Below are 23,104 nucleotides of genomic sequence, written 5' to 3'. Positions count from 1 at the left end.
TTTCCTCAAAGTTTCCATATGCCCCTCCTTTTTTTCCAGCGGAGAACGCTGGCATCGGGTCCCCTCCCCGATGTCCCGTTACCTCGTTTGAACTCCTCCAGGACAGCGTCCAGCTTGGTGTCGTTGAAGACGAAGTGGAGTGGATGGTTGTAGAAGCGGGTGATGGTGCTGAGCGGCGTGCAGTCCTCGGGATCCACGAAGGCCAAGTCCTTGAGGTAGAGCATGTCCACGATGTTGGAGCGCTCCTCCTCATACACTGGGATGCGCGTGTGGCCGCTCTGCATGATGCTGGCCAGGACGCCGAAGTCCAGCACGGCGCTGGCGTCCAGCATGAAGCAGTCCTCGAGCGGCGTGAGCACGTCCTCCACGGTCCGGCAGCGCAGCACGCCCTTGCTGAGATCGCTGTAGGGGTCGCCGCCGCCGCGGGCCAGCTCCAGCACGCGCTCCCGCAGCCGCCCGGGCCGCGCAGCCAGCTCCAGCAATTGGCCCACGGGCAGCGCCACGGGCAGTGTCAGCAGCACCGCGAGGCGGCTGAGGAGCAGCGCGCGCGGCGCCAGCGCCAACGTCCAGCGCCCGCTCACGGCAGCCGGCACCACCTCGCCCACCAGGAACACGAGCCCTGCGCTGCCCAGCACGGCGGGCACGGCGCGCTGGCCGGCCGCGCGGTACAGCAGCACCGCCAGCGCCGCCTGCGCCAGACTGGCCAGTAGCAACAGCGCGCCCAGGGCGCAGCCGGCCCAGCGCCGCGCGGGCTCTAGGCGCCGCGCGGCCGCACGCTCAGCCTCGGAACCGCTCTCGCGCAGCACCTGCACCTCGGCCGGCGCCAGCGCCAGCGCGCTCAGCTGCAGGCCCCGCGCCAGCGCCGCCAGCGCCAGCAGCCCCGCCGCCCCCAGGCCCAATGCCCAGGGCGGCGCCGCCTCCTCGGCTGCCGCGCCGCCTGGCTCCACGCTCACCGCCAGCAGCGCGGAATGCGGGCGCACGGCCTCGGCGCGCAGGCGCAGCAGCGCGCTCCACTCGCCCGCAGGGGCCACCGCCTCCTCGGCCGCCGACGCGTCCGGCTCCCCGCGCACCGCCAGCAGCGCCGAGTGCGGGCGCACGGCCTCGGCGCGCAGGCGCAGCAGTGCACGCCACTCGCCCGTGGGGGCCACCGCCTCCTCGGACGCCGCGGCCGGCCCGCCCTCGGGGCAGCCCGCCCCCTCGGGGGCCACCCAGGACCAGGAGCTGTTGGCCAAGCCGGAGCCGAAGAGGCGTAGGCGGAAGGTGGCCTCCCGTGCAGTCCGCACCTCTTCTCCGCGCTCCCACCCCACGTCCGCGGCTCCGTCCTCCTCCAGACAGACGCCCAACACTCGCGGGCCCGACGCCGCCTTTACGGCGGCGTTGCCCAGGCACAGCGCGGCGAGCAACCAGCCTAAAGGACGCGCCGCCGCCGCCGCAGCCGCCGCCATCGCCTGCTGCCCCCTCTCGGCCTCCCGCGCAGCCTACCCTCCGCCTACTCCGAACCAATCGTCGCTAGCCCTGGCGCCTCCTCCGCCAATAGGCGGCGGACGGGGGCGGGCCCCAGGGTCGGACTAGGCTGCGCCGGGGAGTAAACAAGCCGCGGCGCGATCCTGGGGCGGGCCGGGGGCGTGGGGTTCTCGGCCCGGCGGGTCTCAGCTGTGACTCCCAGGCGAGAGGGGGCCAGAGCCCGGACGCGCGGAGCGTAGAGTTGGGTGTCCAATTCCCACAGGCCGTGCCGGCGAGCCTGGAGGCCGCACTTGTCCCTGAACCGGGGCGCGGAGCGGAGTGTTCCAGGCCGAGTGTTCAAGTGTGTGTCATGGACCGTTTCCGAGGAAAGGGCCCCGTGAGCCACTGGCATAGGCGCAAGGAGAGCTGAAACAACCGATGACCGGACGTTGGGAAGGTCAAGTTTCCTGAAGATTGTGCCCGACTGTGTCTGGGGACGTGAGACACTGTCCTTTGCCTTCATGGAACTTGCATTCCTGCCAGGGAGAACGATGGTAATGATGTAAATACGGGAAATCACTACCTCATTGGACCCTCATAGCTCCTTTTACAGGAAAAAAGCGAAGCATGACTTAGCACGGATGCAGGTTTCCAACACGACCTGCCTGGTCACTATCTCAGCCACGTTAGCAGAGGGCAGCTCTGTCAGAAATTACTGTTACCTGGTCACTCCACTTCCAGCAGATAATCCTTGGGAAAATATTTCCTCGGGAACAACAAGAACTATTCAAGAGGATCCTTACTGGAGAGTTATTTTAGAAGACAATGTGGTTCATTGACAGGCTGAAATGTTTTTCACCCATCGCATATGATCTTTGTAAGATTGGAAGTAAATAGAAAAACTGAACAAGGCTTTTCTACAAGGATCCAAATTGTTTTTGTATTTTCTTTACATTTTTATGTATTTTCAAATCTCCGTACAAAAATAGACTTTTGACAAGGGTGCTCATATACAGGTCATTTAAGTTTTTCCTATGGAGTCTATGGAAATACATTTGCTAGGTCATGAAAAGAATAAGAAAAAATAAAGGCACTGTGGCCACAGTTAAGTAAAATCTGTAGAAGGCAATGTGCCAAAATGAGCAAATCCATGGCAAATGACCAAAAACAAACAAACAAAAACCTCTGTGGAAAAACTCTTCAAAGGATGCTAAGAATGTCTCTTCAACGTCATAAATTCAGTGCTGTGACTCAGTCACATCTCCATGTTTTCAACTACACCTCACTGGCAGATTACAGAGTAAGCCACTAGGAGAAGCAATAATGACACTACTCAGTCTTTACACTGAATCAGCACGACTCCTTTGAAGGAAAAAAAAACTATGGATTCAGCCCCTTTGGTTCACATGTCTCCAAGTCCAGATAAAATGCTGACACTGAAATAGAATGGATGATATACTTGAAAGTTAAGTGCCTGGAAAGTTATTGATTAGCAAAGAACAGTTCCAGAGCAAAGACAGGAAAAATTCCCTACGGATCTGGTCTCAGGCACCCTTGGAGAACAACCAGTTATTCATTTTTTTGGAGAAAATCTTTGGGTAGGACAACTGGATCACACTTGGAAACACAAATGGTCATTTAAACTGTGATACCCAAAGTCAGAAAGAATCCAATAGGGCAAAGCCGCTCAAGGAGCAATTTTCTGTTAACAATAGAGGCCTCAACAGTACTTCTCTAGCTTCTTTCTTCATTGGCTCTGCACCATTCTTTATCCTCCATCATGGATGGTAATTGGATTGGATCAATGGGTGGTCATTGCATCAATGGAGACACATACCACTTGACCTTCAGTCCCTCATTGACCCACCCTGGGCCATTTTCCTTACTGTTCATTTGGTTCAAGACCTTTCCATATTTCATCTCAATACAATTCTTGAGTTTTAAACTCGTTTTAACTACTTTGACTTCACTGGCTAATTCCTGCTTATTTCTCAAGTCTGCAAGTGTCACTTGCTCCAGCAGGTCTTCCTCAACCATCTTGACTAGGTTGGGTCATAGTTATGGGAGCTATGTGCTCTTCCTTAATAGCATCCAGTACTTACCTTTTTCTAAGACCCATTCACTCATTCATTCAACAAGTGTTTCCTGCAATGTACCGCATAACATTCTCATGCTGGGAGTACGCAGGAACGAGAAAGCCCCCCGCCCTGCCAGAGCTTTTGTTCTAGCCTGGGAAAGACAATATACAAATCCTCATTTTAATATCCAATAATAAGCGCTATGGAGAAAAACAAAGCAAGATAAGGAAGAGGACAGAGGGAATGGGGCCATGCTGTTTCAAATGTGCTGATCAAGGAAGTCTTCTCCAAGGAGGTGACATTTGAACAGAAGCTTAGATGAAATGAGGGAGTGAGCCTCACAAAGACTTGGGAATAGAGTGTTCCATGTGGAAGAGACAGGAAATCAAAAGGTCCTAGTGTGACTGTCTCCCTCGGGGGCTCTTCCTCACTATACTGTGGGGGTTGGTGGCACCTGGCATGTAGCAGGGGCTTACCCATGTGTGAAATATATGGTCAGATGAAATTTATTCTCGTGTCCACCTGCTTTTGCATCTGTTATTTTATCTGCAGTTTTCTTTTTTCTCCCTAAGTGCATCCCTTTCATTAAACATTAGCCTCAGTTTGTCCACTCTGGTAAGCCTGGCTTACTTGGCCCCTGCCCCCAGCACACTCCATCACACACCGTAGGCACAGTACCTATGGGCACCGTGAAAGTGCACACAGCAGAAACCTCAAGAGTCGACACTGTGCAGTGACTCTCAGGTGTCCTCTTTATGGGTTGAACTGTCCAACTTTGAGACTACCACAGGCTCATGAGCAAGGATGAAAAGGCAGCTGGATGTTATGAAACAACATGAAACTGTGGGATCAAGCTCCTTTCTCCTTCAGCCCCCGGGGGGAAAGAAGGGGCTGTCTTCCCCCTCTAACTGCCCCCACCAGTACCTGCAGGCAGAAGACTAGGGTTATCCATTTTTACAAATTCCTAATTGCGGCAGCAGAGCACACTTATCCATCTTACAGCAACTGCCGCTCTCTAACTCCTGGGACAACAGCCTTGATTGTATGTATTTTGTAAATTTCATTTCTGCTTCCTGTTAAACAGTCCCAGAATACTTGCCCCTTGCCCTATCATAGGTTGACAGCCAACCACAGCCACCATCTCTTTTTTTTTTTTTTTTTAAATTTTTATTTATTTACTTGAGAGAGAGAACAGTGAGAGCGAGCATGAACGAGGAGAAGGTCAGAGAGAGAAGCAGACTCCCCATGGAGCTGGGAGCCCGATGCGGGACTCGATCCCGGGACTCGAGGATCATGACCTGAGCCGAAGGCAGTCGTCCAACCAACTGAGCCACCCAGGCGTCCCGACCATCTCGATGATAGATACCGAATACCGACCGAACTCAAACAGGCAAACTGTAGACTAACCAAGACTTCATATTTCATTTTTTATTACCAATCAAAAATAAATTCCATATATTGTTTAGCAAATATTATCACTGTCTTGTGACAAAAGACACAAGAGTCATAACAACAAAACTCCCCGAGAGTCAAACTCATAACAATGCCAAAATAAATCACAAAAATATACAAATTAAAATCTTATGCAAAATAAATATGAGTTATTCGCTATGGTGGCTGTGACTTGCCTACCCACTTGGAGGCCATCTGCAAAGGTCTCCCTGACGTGGGAAGACACGCAGGGGTGGGCCAGCTCCAGGGTACGGCTCGACCCAGGAACCAGAGGTTGGAATAGGAAGTGAAAAATTGCACTGGGAGAAGGAAGTCATGGGACCAGTAATATTTGGAAATAATTATGACCCTCTGCAAAAAGTGATTGTAAGTGGGGAAAGGGAGGGGTTGAGGGCCCATGTGTTCGTAGTAACTGTGTGTGCAAAGAGGTAGCTGTGGAAGTGTGTGCACCTGCTCCTTTCACTTCGCACACTCACTTGGTTCAGGCCAATGCGCTCTGCTCCACCTGGCACTCAGGTCTCTCAGGAACACAGCTTTGCAAGCTCCCATGTGGACTCAGAAAGCAAGCTGCTCCTGTAGAAAACTGAGGGGTTTCCCCCCACAGGGAATAAAGGTCTGTTTTGTTTTTCTTTTTCTCATGACTGAGAACCCATGTCACTACCTTCTCTCCAGACTTTGAGGAATAAATTCTATGACTAGGGGAGACTATAGAACTGGCCAGGGGCAAGCATACTTGGTGCAGACACTTCCTGGTCCCAAGAGTTAACATTTTCCAGGCGCCTGAAGAACAGAGTACTTGGGGTGACAGAAGTCACTATGAGAAAAGGGTCAATAAATACTACTTAGATGGAAGGTGTGCAGTCTCCCTCGCCTGATCTTGGGCCCCCAGCAACTGTTCCACCCGACAAAAGGGCCAGCATGGACCTTAGCCCCACAGGCTCCCCAACAGCGGCAAGCCTGGAACTATGCAGCAGGGCCTCATTCGCCCCAGGGAAAAGGAACTGGGGCAGAATTTCAAGTGGGGGCGGAGCTATAGCAAAGGCCAGGATGACAACTCAGGCTAGGATTACAAAGATGGGGGAAACAGGGCTGCCAGCTGTGTGCCTTTTAGGTGGAAACCTCCTTTCCTGGGTTTTTAAGTGTGTGAACAAGGTTGGGTAAGCCTCAGCCACAGAGGAAAGGGCATGAAGAATTTGCTTAGGTTGTCTTCCTATGTGTCCTGTTGTCCTCAATCCAAGAGGCAATGGGGTTTCAGGATGAGAAGTAGGGAGTCTGGAAAGAAGGACTTCATAGCTCAGTGAATGACACCTGACTTTCACTGTGGGGTGGGAAAGAGGATAGTCTTAACTGCTAACAACACAGATGCCCATGACCAGATTCCCTCCTGGAACTGAAAGGAATATTTCAGACAAGTCACCCGTAATGTAGATGTTCTCCCACCTAGGGGGAAACCTTTGGTAAAAGTAAGGGCAGGGCCTGGGGAGCAGGGGTAAGCAATCTTAAAGGTGTAAGACCCTGCTTAACACTGAGTCAAATCAGTAGAGACAGGGGTGAGAGTCCTCAGCCTAGCCCAACTCACCAGGAGAGCCCATCAGCCGAGTTCTAGGAAATTCCAGGATCCAGCAGTTGACAGGAGTAGGTGTGCTCCTCTCTGTAGCTGGGAGTACCATGTCCCTCATCACAGTTACCCAGAATCCCTCGGCCTCAGTGACGTCAGACAAGCCTCAGTGCACGCATCCAGCCAGTTGTTCTCAGCGCTATTTGGTTCTTTGCTTCCTGGAAGGAACTGTCTTCCTCCCAAGAAAAAAACCTTCCTCCAGCAGGCCTCTGGGATACCATCTTTGGAGGAGGAAGAGGAGGAGGAGGAGGAGGAAGAGGAAGGGGAAGAGGAGGAAAAGTAGGCTCCCTGAGACCGGGACGTAAGCCAGAAGGTCATGGTTGGGAGCAGATTATGGCTATTGCTTCCCGGGGTGAGAAACCCTACCCCTTTTAATTAAAGTTTTTGTGGAAAAAAAATTTTTTTTTTGTTTTAAATAAAGTTCCTAACCCTGTCTTCCCCTTCCCCATTCCTTTCCCCAAACAATATTTAAAAAGAGGAGCAATGAGCCTAGTTCAGAAATTCTCTCAGTAAAAAACAGCCTTGCTCGTGGTAGCTGGGCCACTGCCCTGCCAGTCCTGGGCTGGACAGCCGCTACTTCGGAGCTATTCAGAGGTCCCTGTCAGAGGCCAGAATTCCCCACATTCTGGGGGCCATGTGGCTGCTCCATTAGACAGGCTATCTGCACCCCTTCTGGCCTACAAGGCCCCCTATCTTCATGTGGGCCCACTGGGGAGACCCCCGCGGGGATGGCGGGAGGCCCCGGGCCCTCCTGTCAGATGGAGCTCTCATGGGAGGCTTTGTGCAGTAAAGAGTTGCGCTCATTGAGAAGAGTTGTGGTCTCATCTACCACAGGCAGCTCGGGCTTCCCGGCTAAGTTCTCCGTGCAAATGGTGCAGCCATCCAGGGGAAACTGAGGGCAGTTCTCCATGCGTGAGGCCAGCAGCCCATTCTGGTACTGTTGCCGGGTGATCTGCAGGAAGAAGGGGGTGAGGTTCACAGAAAGCAGGGATGGAGGCAAGCCTTATGAGACCAGGGAAACGAGGCTGGCCAGGGCTGGGGCTGGGGGTCTGGAAGAGAGATGTGCCCAGCTGGAGACTGTGAGGAACAAGAATAAGGAAGACACACGTCTCAGGTCTGGGCCTTCTGTGCCCTGTGTGGGGGGTGAAAGAAAGGAGCTGCTGATGCCCGAGGGTTAGTGATCCAAATGGCTGGGACGGGGAAGACCGTGCTGCCCAGAGGGAGAGACACAGGAAGCACTCACCTTAATGTACTGGAGGTCCATGAGCGCCCGGACACTGAAGTCGGAGATGTACTGGCCCAGGACAGAGCTGCCGAACTGGTTGGCGCTTGCTGCCAGGGTGGCCGCGCTCGAGAGATCCGTGCGGTCCGGGTAACTGAGGGAGGCTGAGCGGCTGAGGGTGCTGGGGTGGGCCGGGGAGTGGTCTGTGGGGAGAGACACATGGTAAGGCCAGGGGGTTCCAGGGCCCCTCACAGGGGCCCCTCTTGTGCCCCAGTCACGCAGGTGCGGGGCCCCCACCAGAACAGAGCAGTTCTGAAGGACAGACAAGCTCCAACTGCAGAAGGTCTGGCCTCCTTAAAACAAGTGAGTTAGTTTGTTTAGAGCGGTTGTGCAGTTACGTATTAAAAAGCCTACCAAAGGGCGCCTGGGTGGCTCAGTGGGTTAAGCCGCTGCCTTCGGCTCAGGTCATGATCTCAGGGTCCTGGGATCGAGTCCCGCATCGGGCTCTCTGCTCAGCAGGGAGCCTGCTTCCCTCTCTCTCTCTCTCTGCCTGCCTCTCCATCTACTTGTGATTTCTCTCTGTCAAATAAATAAATAAAATCTTTAAAAAAAAAAAAAAAAAAAAAGCCTACCAAAGCAGAAAACCAAAACCAAAGACACAAAATCTATGTCTCCAGATCCCCTCATTTCCCCTGACAACTCATCAGTCAAGGGTGACACCATGATTACCCCTCACAGTGGACCAGACACTGTCCTTGTTCCCAAAGCAGCTTGTATCAAGGGACATACACTATACACTTTTACAGTAAAAAGAACATAGAGTTTGTACCCTATGACGCATCCACACACACCTCTCAACATGATACCCTAGTCACATCTTAACATGCTTGTCTCAGGTCAGAAGTGTGCTCTGCACGTGACCCACTCTGTATGGACCAGTCCTGCCCACTTGTGTCTGCCGGGCCCCCTGTCAGTCTGACAAGGGGGGACGGGGCAGCAGGTTCCTCTCACAGGAGCCTAGAGCCCCAGGAGTGCCAGGCCTCCCACACCAGCCCACGGTTCCCTCAAGTCCGATCCACATCCCCCTGCCCTGAGGCAAAGCCTGGGGGAGTGGGGGAGGTGCCTCTTCCCCCAGGGACAACAGGGCCTCCGTGCAGCGCACTGTAAGGAACGGGGACAACGCAACCACAAATGAGGAAGAGCAGCCTCCTTATTTTCAGAAAGGAACGGTATACAGACTGCATATCATTAGCTCTTATTTTTGAGAACACTTAGAAAACAATGAAATGCACAAAGAAGTTAATCGTGAAGGCATGCTGGCTTCTTTTAAACAAACAGGAAGTGGACTAGGCTTATTTACTTAGTTGAGCACTAAGTTACTATCTACTAAGTTAGCTACTCCCACAAACAGTGAAGAGAGATGAACAAATGGTGAAGAGAGCAAACATCACGAGGCCAGGTGACTGAATGACCAATACAGCTTTAACTGAGTGAGACTGAACTGAGTAATACTCTGTCTTTGAGCTACATTCCTAGAACTAGGAAAACATAGTCTGGATATCCTATGACTGGGCAGTATACGATCACTAGAAGATCACAAGTGTGTCACTTATCCCAACTTAAGTAATACCTCTGATTAAGTTCTAGAAAAGGAACACAAATACTATGAATATTACCTAATACGTCACATTCATCATCTGGATGATGATGGACTGCTTTTAACTAATACTTATGAACACTCCAGAATCTGAATTTAAAAATAACGTAAGTTAGTGACATGGCCTTTTAAAAACAGACACCCTAAAAAGACATACACCCAAATACGAAACCTTTGTTTCTGAACAATAGTATTATGATACCCCTTCATTTTCTTTCCTAATATTTTATTCATTTTAGATAGAGAGAAACAGTGCTAGCAGGAGGGGCAGAGAGAGAGAGAATCTCAAGCAGACTCCACGCTGAGCATAGAGCCCAACAAGGACCTTGATCCCAGGACTCTGAGATCATGACCTGACCTGAAACCAGGTGCCAATCACTTAACCAACTCTGCAACCCAGGTACCCCAATACTGCTTAATTTTCTTAATTTTTTCCCTTTCCTCAATTTTCTAAATAAGCTATATTGCTATTATGACTGAAACTGAACTATTAGGTGTGCCTGGCTGGCTTAGGCTGTGGAGCGTGTGACCCTTCATCTCCAGGTTGTGAGTTTGAGCCCATTAGGTGTAGATATTACTTGAAAACGAAAATCCAAAGCACCCTGGTGGCTTAGTTGGTTAAGATTCTGACTCTTTTTTTTTTTTTTTAAAGATTTTATTTATTTATTTGACAGAGAGAAATCACAAGTAGTCGGAGAGGCAGGCAGAGAGAGAGGGGAAGCAGGCTCCCTGCTGAGCAGAGAGCCCGATGCGGGGCTCGATCCCAGGACCCTGAGATCATGACCCAAGCCGAAGGCAGCGGCTTAACCCACTGAGCCACCATGGTGCCCCAAGATTCTGACTCTTGATTTTGGTTCAGATCATGATCTCAGGGTCATGCGATCAAGCCCCATGTCAGGCTCCATGCTGGGTATGGAGCCTGCTCAAGATTCTCTCTCTCCCTCTCCCAATGCTCCTCCCCTGCACTTGCTCATTTGCTCTCTCAAGAAAATAAAAGTTAACTGGGGCACCTGGGTGGCTCAGTCGTTAGGTATCTGCCTTTGGCTCAGCTCATGATCTCAGAGTCCTGAGATCAAGCCCCGCGTCAGGCTCCCTGCTTGGCAGGAAGCCTGCTTCTCCCTCTTCCATTCCACCGGCTTGTGTTCCTCTTTCGCTGTGTCTCTATCAAATAAATAAATAAAACCTTAAAAAAAAAAAAAATAGGGGCTCTTCTCTTGGGTGGCTCAGTGGGTTCAAGCCTCTGCCTTTGGCTGGGGTCATGATCTCAGGGTCCTGGGATCGAGCCCCGCATCAGGATCTCTGCTCGGTGGGGAGCCTGCTTCCCATCCTCTCCCTGCCTGCCTCTCTGCCTACTTGTGATCTCTGTCTTTCAAATAAATAAATAAAATCTAAAAAATAAAAAATAAAAAGATAATAAAAATATAAATTAATTAAACCTTAAAAAATAAAATTAAACAGAGTAATAAATGTGTAAAAAAGATAGGGGTTTTTTAACTTGGTAATTCCATTTCTGAAAGCATATCCTAAGGATATAATCTTTTTTTTTTTTTTTTTAACAGGAAAGTGAGAGGAGATATTTTTCTCAGTTTTTATTCTGCAGGACTTCCTCCCAGTGAAGGTATCACTACGGCCACTTCTTTTTTTTTTTTTTTTTTTTTTTTTTAAAGATTTTATTTATTTGACAGAGAGAGATCACAAGTAGGCAGAGAGGCAGGCAGAGAGAGAGAGAGAGAGAGAGGAGGAAGCAGGCTCCCTGCTCAGCAGAGAGCCCGATGTGGGACTTGATCCCAGGACCCTGAGATCATGACCTGAGCCAAAGGCAGCGGCTTAACCCACTGAGCCACCCAGGCGTCCCGTAAGGATATAATCTTAAACACAGAGAAAGTTTTTTCATAAAGAGGTTTACATCATGGTGTTATATAGAACACACACCACAAGGACTGTCCATAAGGGGAGATAACCAATGAAGGCACGTGTGCCTGGGGGAACACTTGGCTCCAACAAGAAAGTTGGATTTCTGCTCTTGTACTAGGTAAAAACAGCAGGACCCAACCCATGGATACATGAACCCCTCCCTGGTCAGTATGAAACAAGAGCAAGTGTGGAAGAGAGAAGGAGGCTGAGGTGTTGGCCAAGGAAAACCAACATGGTCCACCGACATCACCCACTCAAGTGCCGTTAGCAGCTTCCCACTGCCTACCACTACCAGAAGCTGGCTGTCTGAAAGGGACAAGTGACTTCTAATTCACCTTTTTACTTTTTTTTTTTTTTAAAGAGAATCAAGAGAAAATTGTGCTTTGGTACAGTTGAGAGGGAGAAAAAAGCCAGCTGTACAAATATAAAATGGGAAATAACAGACTCTGGGGACAGGTTTTTAGGACTGTCAAAGGCCTCAGGAACTTCTTTAAGTTACACACTGAGACTAGAGCCCAAAGGCACTTGGCAATGCTCTTAACCTCCTCAGGGCTCAGCAGGCCAGCGTTCTGATGGGGAGACCAGCACTTTCTGCCACCCTCTGCTGCCTCCATATAAGTGCGACCAAGTCAACCAACACAGCTGCCAGCAATCCTGGGATAAGGCTCAGGAGTGTGATGTATCAAAGGCCAGAAACAGCATGTGGCATTGGGCCTTTTCCTCGATACTTTCCAACTAGAATGTCACATTTTAGTTGTAACCAAGAAAAAACAGAAATAAAAACTTAGCTCTAACCGAACATTCCCTACCTATTCTCTCATTGCCCTGACAAGTCTAAGAAGGGGCCACGCGTATTGTTCCCATTACACAAGGGGGAACAAAAGACTGAGAGGAAGTCAGCTCCTGGAATCCTGTTAACTAGCAAGCGCAGGGACAGCACTCAGGCAGTCTGCCCGGGCCGCACTTCTGATGCCTGGCGGTTGCCTCCCCTGACAGGCAGACACCCCAGCAACAGAATGAAGAGCAAAGCCTGGGAAGAAAGGAGGCAAGTTTTTTAGAGAAAGCTGATGGGATGACAAGGCATCCTGATGTCTGTGAGTGGCCTTGATCACAGGGGTGTGCAAAGGCTGGGGCTCACTTGGCCCAGCCAGAAGTAGTAACACTCCCTTCCCACTCCAGCTGTGTGTCTGTGTGTGCGTGCGCGCGCGCGTTGTGTATGCATTGTGTTCTCAAGGACTGAGGGATCTCTGGGGAAGCGCTTCCAGGACCAGGGCAAAGTACTCAGGGCCTGCTGCCAAGCAGAGCCGGTGCAAATCAGGCTAACCCACAAGCGTGAACGGGTGGAATGGCCCAAAATGCGGGTGGGGAGGCCCAAAATGCGGGTGGGGAGCCCCAGCGGCTGCTGGGAGAGGTTAACAGAGCTGTGGTATGTGGGCTCAGGCAACAGGTGGCAGCACAAACTTCTCCAGCCATGCTGTGTTACCTGAGAGCCAGGACAGCAGGGAGTTCCGCTTGCCAGGCGGACACCCGACCTGGGTTGAAGGCACTGGAGCAAAAGAGGAGAAGGTCAGCGATGGGTAGGGTGAGGAGGCAGAACATGGACACACAGGAACAAGATGGAGAAGCAGATCTGTTGGGGGCTGGTATCCCTGGGAGGGGCACAGTGGACTCTTGACAGGGAGGGAGCTTAGGGCAGACCAATGAGCGCTGCTCAAAGAGGGGCAGAGGATCCCACAGTGAAGCCAGAGTGGCCCTCCCCACCCTGGCTGAAGTCATCTCCTCTCCCTTTTGGCCAATCCAAGTGGAACCTGAGTGCCTCTACCTCAAAGGATGGAGCTAAGGACCCAGACCCAACCTCTGAGGCATCACTGCAGAGAGAAAGTGCCTGGAAGAAATGTCCCACGACCATGTGCCCTCCTGGACAAGACTTTCCCCAGCTGGCTGGCAAGAGGTGCTCTTGGGAGGGGCTGAAAACTTCTCCCTAGGCCAGAGACATCCAGGCAGGGGTCCCCTGCTCCAAAACCCAGCTCTGGAGTCTTGTTTTCCCACTGCTTCCTCCTGGAGCCTGCTCATGCTGGGAGAGGGGCAGAGCTACATCACACCAGCCAATAAGCTGAGCTATATCAATATACAGGGGGCCCTGGCCCCCTGCGCTCAGGGTCCTCTTTGTCAAAGGACAGCAACAGGCGTAACACAGAGGATCTCCACAAGCCACACACATCTCAGTGTGTGGCCTGTCCCCCAGCCACAAAGTGGATTACCACTTTCTGGCCTGCAGCAACCTGAGGCCCCACTCAAGGCTCAGAAGGGCCAGGCAACTAGCAAGGAGCTGATCTTCTAAGACTTGGGTCTTGCCTGCAGAGTGCCCACTCCAGCCACAAGGCCCCTCTGGCAAAGAGAGCCTGAGCGACCCAAGACTAGAGAAGCAGAAAGCACTAGGGTGGCCAGAGTGGCCCTTCCCTGGACTTCCCACAACTCTCTTGCAGGGTGTGTCCAGTCCCTTCTTTGCCCCAAATCCCTTTATGCCATCAGAACCAGCCCTTAACCAAAACGCAGTGGCTAAGCCCCCTGAAAAGCCAAGCCCATCCACACCCTACCTGACAAACAGGCCCTGCCCTGACTCCCTGGATGCAGGCTCCCTGGATGCCCTCACTCCCCACCTCTATTCCCCTGCCCCAGTCTCTGTGAGCAAGACCCTGTAGCCTCCATCACCTGCCGTCTCTCACTCTTCCCGCTGCTATGACTACTTGCCCCAATGACCCAGTTGCTATGGTACGTCCCGCTGCTCCAAGGCCATTCACGGCTTCTTGCTTCCTATCGCAACCAAATGCCAGCCACTTTCTGGGGCTCCCCAACATGTCCTTACTCCCCATGGTCCACCCCCTCCCACCCCTGGAGGCTCTGGTAGGCTGGTCTCACATCTCAGAACACGCTCTCAGCTCCCTACAGGCTTTGGCTCAGATTCCCCTTCCCGTCTCTTCTTCCCCACTGTTGGAATCCTGTCCGAAGGGACCAGGCCCTGCTCTTCCAGACCGCCTCTACTAGGCCCTGGCAGCTCTGGCCCTCATTGGCCTCCCTCTCCTCTGAGCCACCTGGATGGCCCTAGACTCTGGGGTACCAGTCCAAGTCTCCCCCCAATTCAGGTATGATGGAGAGCAGCATGGAGGCAGCCCAGCTACTCACCAGAGGTGGGCGAGGACAGGGCCATGGTCCCGTAGTAGGAGAAGGCACCTGTCTCAAACTTCATGTTCTCCTTCCCGGCCTCCACCTCCACCTTCCCCTGGAAGAACACAAGGTCAGGGTGACAAACAGCCTGAGAAGGAAAGCCCAACTGAGGGGGAAAAAGGACAAGGCAAGAGGGAGAAGTGAGGGCAAGGAAGAGTCGGTTCCAGAGCCCTGAAGCACTCAGGTGCCCTGACCCAGAGGTTCAAGGGTGGTCTCTCGGGAGGAGGATGGGCAAAGGGGAAGCAGAGGCTCGGGGGCAGGCCGCACAGGAGAAAGCCCCGAATCCCCCAGCCAACTCAGCAGGTGAGGAGGCAGAGCGGGCACAGGAGGGCGGGTAGGGAGCAGGCCGGCCACCTGCAAGATGAGGATGAAGTAGTCCGCCGGCTTATTCCGGGTGTACAGGTAGTGGCGGATGTAGTATTTGTTGTGCTCATCAAACTTGAGTTCCTGAATGACATCTGGGTACTTGAGCAGCCGCAGCAGGATCTTCTCTGATATCAGAGAGGGGCTGAACTGGGGAACCTCTGTTGGAAGAAAGACGACAATGACTTCACAGGGGGCCTGGCTGGACAGCACCGGGAACACGGTCACTGTGCTTGCTTGCTGCCCAGGCCCTCCTTCCCCTCGGTTCCGCACCTCTGTGGGAAAGCAGCACCCCCTGGATCCAGACATGTCAGACTCGAGTCTGCCTGCCTAGGCTGGAATAGTGGCTCCCACACTGGGCGCGCATGACCTTGGGCAAATTACCTAACCTGTGTCTCAGTTTCCTCATCTGTAAAATGGGGATTAAAAACTTCTTAGGGGTGCCTGGGTGGCTCAGTGGGTTAAACTGTTGCCTTCGGCTCGGGTCATGATCTCAGGGTCCTGGGATCGAGTCCCGCATCGGGCTCTCTGCTCAGCAGGGAGCCTGCTTCCTCTTCTCTCTCTGCCTGCCTCTCTGCCTGCTTGTGATCTCTCTGTGTCAAATAAATAAAAAAAAATCTTTAATAAATAAATAAATAAATAAATAAAAACTTCTTAGGGGTGGGGACCTGGGTGGCTCAATCAGTTGAGTGTCTGACTCTTGGTTTTGGCTCAGGTCACAAACTCAGGGTGGTAAGATCAAGCCTGCATCAGGCTCCACAGCCCACTTGAGAGTCTTTTCCTCCTACTCTTCGCCCTCTGCCCCTCCCCCGCTTACACTCTCTCCCTTTCTCAAATAAATAAAACTAAAAAAAAAATTCATAGGGTTGGGGCACCCGGCTGAGAGCATACAACTGGCAAGAGCATAGGACCCTTGATCTCAGGGTCCCAAGTTAGAGCCCACACTGGGTATAGAAACTCCTTAGAACAAAACAAAACCAAACAACAAAAAACAAAACACCTGGTAGGGTCATGGTGAGGTTAAATGGTAATACATGTAAAGCACTTAGACACATGCTTGACATATGGAAAGCGCTTATAAATGTTACCATCATTATTATCATTAGCACCATCATCAATGCCCTGGCAAGAAAAACAAAGAATTAACACCCTTTAGCAAGTGAGGGTTGGGAAGAGAGTCAGATTTGGAGGAGGGAGGAACAGGCAGGAGCTTTTCAAAATCAATCACCCAGGTCCCCAAAGGGGCTTTGAATCAGGGGTGAGAGGAGAGGAATGTCACTGATCTAGAGGTCAAGTCCTGCTGGCCTCAGCACATGCAGGCAGAGGGGAGGGGGGAGTGATGAGAACAGAGCTGGGTTCAGGCTACGAGTACATGAGCCAGACAAGTGCTGTGGGCCCACAACATGTGCAAGGGCTTCCTTCGCCCTCCTTCTCCCCAGCATCCAGGGGTCTGGGGAACCCCAGTGCCCACCTCGGGTACTCCTAATGGTTCTTTTTTTTATTTCGCCCTCCCCACTCACGCGGTAGTTATTTTCAGAACCCGAATGCTTCCTAGAATTTTGCAGTGACAACCCATCAACAGAGAAAACAAATCACCACAGGGAGCGCCCCAGGGATGGAGGGAAGCCACCTTGCCCCCTTTCAGAGGCAGCCACGTTTCCCCTGCACCTTTCAAATAGCCAGAGGCCAAGAACTCCCCTCCATGACTGTATCCCACCAACACCTGAGGGCCCTCCTCTTGCTCTTACCCGTGGCCAGGAAGCGATGAGCAGCCAGAAGTAGCTGAGGTGAAATTTTCACCTTGAGTTCATTGTCAGCATCTTTGAAGGCTGAGAAGTCGCGTTTATTTTTCTCAGATACTCGTTTCCGGCTTCGATTGTCGGCTGTAAGAGAAAGAATCTAGAACTGAGAATTCGGTTCCCAGTGACTCAGGAACACACTAGAACCTGCACGCCAGCTCCCGGCTCTGCAGTCCCCTCTTCCACACGCAAGCAGCACTGTCTGATTCAAGGTAGGCTCCCTGGCTCGATGCTGAGGCACGAAGGCCAGGGGGAGCAAAGATACTCTTCCTCTCACCGATCTGAGCAACATGCCCAACGCTCACCCTGGCCAGTGTGAGGCACCCAGTTCCTGGGCCTCAGGGCGCTGGGCCTCCCACATCCCTGCATTGTGTGGCCTTCCCACCTAAGGACACCTAGGCTGTGAGCAGGAAAAGTGGAAGAATGGAACTCACTGTACATATCCGACTCGTCCAGGATCTCAGACTTGATGATCTCCTCAATGACGTCCTCCAGGGTGACCAGGCCCAGCACCTCGTAGAAGGGGTCACCTTCACCCTCGTTGTTCACCTTCTGCACAATGGCCAGGTGGGACTTCCCTTGGGGGATGATGCAATGAGTCAGAAAAAAGCAAAGGGCCCAGTCATGAGATGCCTCCACCAAAATAGTAACACATTTGGGGTCATGAGTCACTGGGGTGGGGTCATGGGTGTTTTTTTCCCTTTTCTCTATTTCCTAAAGTTTCTGCTACAAACAGATGTTGCTTTTATGAAAAGGAAAACCAAAAGTACATTTTTAAATTTTAAGGCATTTCATCAAAGAGCTTTTGTTTCATTAGAATGAAAATGGCAAAGTCTTGGCGGCGCCTGAGTGGCTCAGTGGGCTAAGCCACTGACTTCGGCTCAGGTCATGATCTCAGGGTCCTGGTATTGAGCCCCGCATCAGGCTCTTTGCTCAGCAGGGAGCCTGCTTCCTCCTCTCTCTCTGCCTGCCTCTCTGCCTGCTTGTCATCTCTCTCTGTCAAATAAATAAATAAAATCTTTAAAAAAAAAAAAAAAGAAAGAAAGAAAATGGCAAAGTCTCGCCTGGGTCTCCTGAAAGTCCTGGAGGAGGGAAAGACACACACTGACAAGCTGTGGACTATGGAGCGGTCGGTTGGAGACATGTGGGTGCCAACTGGACATAGGTTCCTCTGATGGCCCACGCTGCCCATGGGGCCTCCAGGGCCACTCACATTCCTTCACCCTGCTCTCCTTGGCAAATGCCCCAGCATGCATCCAGGGCCATGATACTGCCCAAGGCAAAGGCTCTCAGTTCCCAAAAACCATTAACAAATTAGCCCAGGCTGTAATTAGGCCAGGCAAGTACTATAATTAGAGAAGGGCCACCTCTTCAACCTAAAGAAGAGAAAGTCAGAAGGCAGAGGGAGAGGAGGAGGGACCCTCCATAGAAGTTTGTTGGGGGGGCACAGCAGGGCTTTCCAGGCCCTTGTTTTGGGTTTCTACCCTGTTCCTGTGCCCCTCGTCCCAGTGGATGACAGGAGGGAGACAGCCAAGGCTTGGCCTGCACTGTAGTTCGGATGGGCTGTGTAGCCCACACAGGGACCCAGATTTGGAGCAGCCAAAGGGAGAAAGTCCTGGGCCAGCTGAGAAGGTCAAGCCAGGGTCTCCTGGGCAGCTTCCCCTTCACAACCCAGTCTGAGGTCCTCACTCAAAGGACTTCTCTGGAGAGGGCGTTTTCCAAGTCTCCAAGGCCACTCCAGATCCCCCAACCCCAGGATGTGCCCCTCAGAACTCCAGAGAGCTGCCAGTTCTCAGGACCAGCATTTAAAAAAATAAAATAACAAAGATATCGGAGTACGCCACATGTGATGGCGGATGGGGGGGACTGTTTTGTGCAACTTTCACCATCACGTGTCAGTCACTGTGGTACACTCATCTCCAGCTCTGAGTTATGGTCAAAAAACTTTCAGCACCTTGCTCAAACTATGTACCCAGACCAGACCTAGACAGAACCGTGCCTAGACTCAAAGACTTCTTAGTGTCTTCTAGACAGGGGCTGATGAGAGCAAGTGTTCCGTCAAGGTCTTCCAGCAGGCCGCAGCCCCTCAGAGCCAGGACCCTGGGGGTCTGGCCCCCCAGGCCTCTCTGCCTGCTGGAGGCTGCCCACCCAGGAGTGCCTTCTGGAAAGAGAAATGATGCTCAGTCAGGAAGGAACCAGAGTTAAAACAAAGTCACATTTACCACCTTCCAGACTGGCATGCTCTAAGACCAGTAACACCCGATGCTGGGGGAAGCAAGGGAAACAAGCATGCCCTCAGGTCCTCGGGTTGGTGGGCAGGTAAATGGGCGCACTTCAGGAGGCCAATTACGCAGCATGACTCAAAACCAAAGGTCCCTAACCTTGGACTCAGATATTCCACAGGTAGGAAGCTGGATATAATCGTCTCCAAAGCAGAAAAGGCACAGAAGCAAAGAGGTTCGATAGAACCTTGTTTTTAACCACCTCAAACCAGAAACTACCCACATCAATAGCAATGGAGCAGGAGTCCTGCCACTGCTCCGGGGAGAAAGCAGCAGGGAACAGACAGACAGAATATGGAATGAAGCCCAACACAGGCTGCTGGTGGAAGAGCAAGCAGGGGGACAGACTGCATGGTGTCTGCTGGACTGAGGGCTGGCAGGGTGGTGAACTGCCCTGAAATGCAGGGAAGAGTAACAGTGGTCACCTCCCAGGTTAAGCAGAGTTTGGGGGAGGGGCCCTTGTACCCTGTACGCTGTCCTCTTCTAATTCTGTTCTGTTTGATAGGCTCTATAATTTTTTTAATTGAGAAAAAATCAGGGAAAAAACATAATTAAAGGGAACAAACAAAGGGAGATTAGTGAGTGTCCAGGGTGAGCAAGGACCCTCTGTGCCTAAACCAGCATAGACCAAGTCCCAGGGAACAGGGTGCGTCGGAACGTGGCTCAGATAGCCAGTGGCTAGCTCAGAGCCTGGAAGTCAGAGTCCCCACATAGAAGGGACATAGCTTCAATAACCTGAGAAAAATGTCCTCCTCCCCAATGAACCTCCAACCAACCAAGGCTTACAACAAATCCCGACACACAGTCACGGGTCACACTGGACCACACCAGGAAAGGCTGGTGGCTTCTCTAAAGGACAGAAACATCCGTCATACAAAGGAAACACGTGGACTCCCTGACCCCAATCTTGGGGCTGCTCTCAGCCCTGGGGCCCTCTTTCTGAGGCTCCTTTGTGTGTGGTGTGAGGGGGGCAGGCGGGCGCCCTCCAGAGACAGGTAACTTGCAGGTGTACAGACCTGGAGCACCGCCCACAGTCACCCCAGCTCTGTGTGCTAAGCGCCCCGTGTGTGTGTGTGTGTGTGTGTGTGTGTGTGTGTGTGTGTGTGTGCGCGCGCGCGCGTGCGCGTGCGCCCACTGCTACTGACTGTGGCAGAGTCTCCTCCCTCCCAGAGAACCTTTCTTGCCAAGGTCACCAGTGACCTCCAGTGGTGGGGTCTCGAGCTCGGGCTGCAGATTCTGACCAGGGGTCACTCTCTCCCGCTTCCTGGAAACGCTCCCTCTCCCTGGCTTCTAGCACACAGCTCTCCTGCTGCTCCACTGCCCTCTGAGGCTGCTGTTCCTCCCTGACGTCTATGTCAGAGGGTCCCAGGGCTCAGTTCTTGGACCTGTCCCTTGCCTCGTGACTTTAAACACAAACTGAATGTCAAGGTGTCTCAAACACTTGCGGCCCAGCCCTCTCCCGCACCCTCCAAACTCTGTACCCAACTGCCAGCTGACAGCTAGCTAGCTCCTCCCAGAAGCCCAACACCTTGAACTCCACATGGCCGAAATCAAGTTCCTGCCCTTCTTCCCCCCAGCCTTCCCCATCTCTGTCTGTCGGGTAGCTCAGGCCATGGGGGAGTCAACTGTCCCTCCTCTCTTTCTCTATCCTTCTCCATCCAACCTTTCCATCAGATCCCCTCAGCTCTGCCCGCACCCGACTCCAGACTCCAGCTCTTCCAGGGGCCTCCACTGCTAGTCACATTCTGGGCCACATGCACCTCCTTCTCACCCAGACGGCTAAACTAGTCATCTCCCTGCTTTATCTTGGGCCCAGGTCAGCTCTCAACACAGCAGTAAGACGGGTGACGTCAGGTCACCTCATGTCTCACCAAGTCCCTCCAGTGGTTCCTGTCTCACCCCATGTAAAAGCCTCCGGCCCGAGTGGCCCGGCTGTCCAGAGCCCTTGGTGCTGACCATCTCCTATCTGTACTCCTCTCTCCAGTGCTCAAGTCAGCCACAAGGCCTCCTTGTTGTTCCTCATACCTGAGGCTGCTCCTTTTGCAGGGATCCCCCGGAGGGGGCCCTCTCGGTGAGGTCTACCCTGAGGGCCTCCGTGAAAAATGCGATCCTTCCTCCAGCGCCCTAACCCTGGTCATGAACTCACCTAAAATATATGACATAATATGTTTATTCGTTGTATTTATTGTTTATGGCCCATCTTCTGTTAGATTTTGAGCGCATTACAGGAGGGGCTTTAGTCTGTGTCCTCAAAACTCAGAATGGTGAGCGGCACACACCAAGTGTTTAACAGGTATCTGTGGAATAAAGGACTCCATTCACACAGATGTTTCCTTAGGAGAAATGTAATCAATGCGAAGGGGGAAAGGGATGAAGACGAGAGAAGAATTCCTTTGAATTTTAGTAATTAAGAAGTTTCTGTAATTTAAAGATGATTTGGGGGGCACCTGAGTGGCTCAATGGGTTTAAGCCTCTGCCTTCGGCTTGGTCGTGATCTCGGGGTCCTGGAATGGAGCCCCGCATCAGGCTCTTTGCTCAGTGGGGAGCCTGCTTCCCTCTCTCTCTTTGCCTGCCTCTCTGCCTACTTGTGCTCTAATAAGTAAATAAAATCTTTTTTTAAAAAAAATTTACCTTTTAAAATAAAAGGACCAACAGGGGACCTCTATTTATGATCCTCATTGTATGAAATTTAAGTCTACTACAGAATGTTTATTTTAATGAGTTCCCTCATTTTATTACCAGCGTCCATTCAACTGGATAATTGGATTTTGGGGGTGGCTGGGTGAGAAATGGAACATGAAAATGTAAATAATACATCTACCCCAAAAGCTAAGAAGCCCCCATTTTTCAAAGTAGTCCTTATTCAAAGAAAAAAGACTGAGGAAATAACAGCAAAATGCTTGTATGTGGCTCCTCCATGTGAAATTGTTCATATTTGACTATTTTTGACCAGCCAAAATGATACTTTCATATGATTAAACCTGAAAGTATGGAGGGGTTCAGGATATGGTTTGTTTCTTTTTTATACTTTTCTGAAGAGAGAGTATTAATTTTATAATCAGAAAGAAACACATCTATTAGGGCGTCTGGGTGACTCAGTTGATGGGCGTCTGCCTTTGGCTCAGGTCATGATCCCAGCGTCCTGGGATCGAGCCCCACATTGGGTTCCCTGCTCTGTGGAAAGCCTGCTTCTCCCTCTCCCATTCCCCCTGCTTGTGTTCCCTCTCTCGCTGTGTCTCCCTCTGTCAAATAAATAAATAAAATCTTTAAAAAAAAGAAAGAAAAGAAACATACCCATTAGAAGTAGCTCTGAAAAACACTCTCCTACTGCTTTCCCCAGGGACTCAGGGCTTCTGGAGCCTTTTACACTCATGCGCTGCTCGTACAGGGCAAACTGGCTGTGGGAAAGGAGGCACCATGAGGTCGCCCTCGATCTGCTCTGGGCCACACCTGGCTGGAAAGCTTGCCCACTCTGCCTTTGTCGACCTTTGTTCCGCCAGGTCTCCTCTCCGTCAGAGAACCACAGGGAGGCCTCTTTCACTGCCCTCTCCCATCTGGAATGGGGCAGAGTAAGAGGCCTCAGAACCTGACTGAGTCCCTGTGCACCCTTGGCTCCGCCCTGAGGGGCTCAACCCTGGGCACTCCCTGCCCAGCCTGGCCCCAGCTCTCCCTCCCCCCTTCACCAGCACTGGTATGGCTGCCTTTGCTGCCGGCCGGTGTCCAGCTCGGCCAAGCCCACACTGTGACTTCACTGCTCTCCATGCTATACCCCAGCCCCGCCTACCTCATGCCTGGAACACAGCAGACCCCCAGACTCTGCTGGATCCACAGCAGACCCCCAGACTCTGCTGGATCCCTACAAGCTGGTCTCCTGGGGCCCCAGGGAGCCCAGTCCTCCGCCTTCCACAGTGCGTATCTTAGCAAACTGCTGTGTCCTTTCCCCCCATAAAAAAAAACTTTATAATCTTGTAAAGACCGTAAGAAAGACACCTTAGAAGGTGCTGGGTTTCAAAGTCCACAAGGTCCCTGAGAGGCCCCACTTACCAGCTCC

General features: G+C 52.0%; 1 protein-coding gene across 7 annotated transcripts in view; it reads right to left on the bottom strand.

Annotated features, from left to right (window-relative positions):
- The window catches only part of LOC116595512 (metal transporter CNNM4), a 57,127-nt gene that overhangs the window by 14,228 nt on the left and 19,795 nt on the right, over positions 1-23,104 (bottom strand). Inside the window, exons 2-9 of one of the 7 annotated variants that reach the window (XR_004287726.1) lie at positions 17,206-17,349; positions 16,721-16,855; positions 14,964-15,133; positions 14,568-14,664; positions 12,868-12,930; positions 7,835-8,016; positions 6,553-7,543; positions 4,935-5,556 (exon numbers count right to left, since the gene is read on the bottom strand). The exons of 3 other annotated variants lie outside the window; for them this stretch is intronic. Coding sequence is in view for 3 of the 4 variants with exons in the window: in XM_032351943.1 (XP_032207834.1) it covers positions 83-1,445 (1,363 nt within the window). In the remaining variant the exon portion in view is untranslated. Of the gene's footprint in view, positions 1-82; positions 1,499-4,934; positions 7,544-7,834; positions 8,017-12,867; positions 12,931-14,567; positions 14,665-14,963; positions 15,134-16,720; positions 16,856-17,205; positions 17,350-23,104 lie in introns of those variants that run through there. 3 more of the 7 variants (XM_032351940.1, XM_032351941.1, XM_032351943.1) reach the window with 3 other exon arrangements.

This window comes from Mustela erminea, chromosome 7 (assembly GCF_009829155.1).
Source record: "Mustela erminea isolate mMusErm1 chromosome 7, mMusErm1.Pri, whole genome shotgun sequence".
Lineage (NCBI taxonomy): Eukaryota > Metazoa > Chordata > Mammalia > Carnivora > Mustelidae > Mustela > Mustela erminea.
The sequence above is the reverse complement of the archived record's forward strand: the minus strand, read 5'-3'. Positions and strand labels throughout refer to the sequence as shown.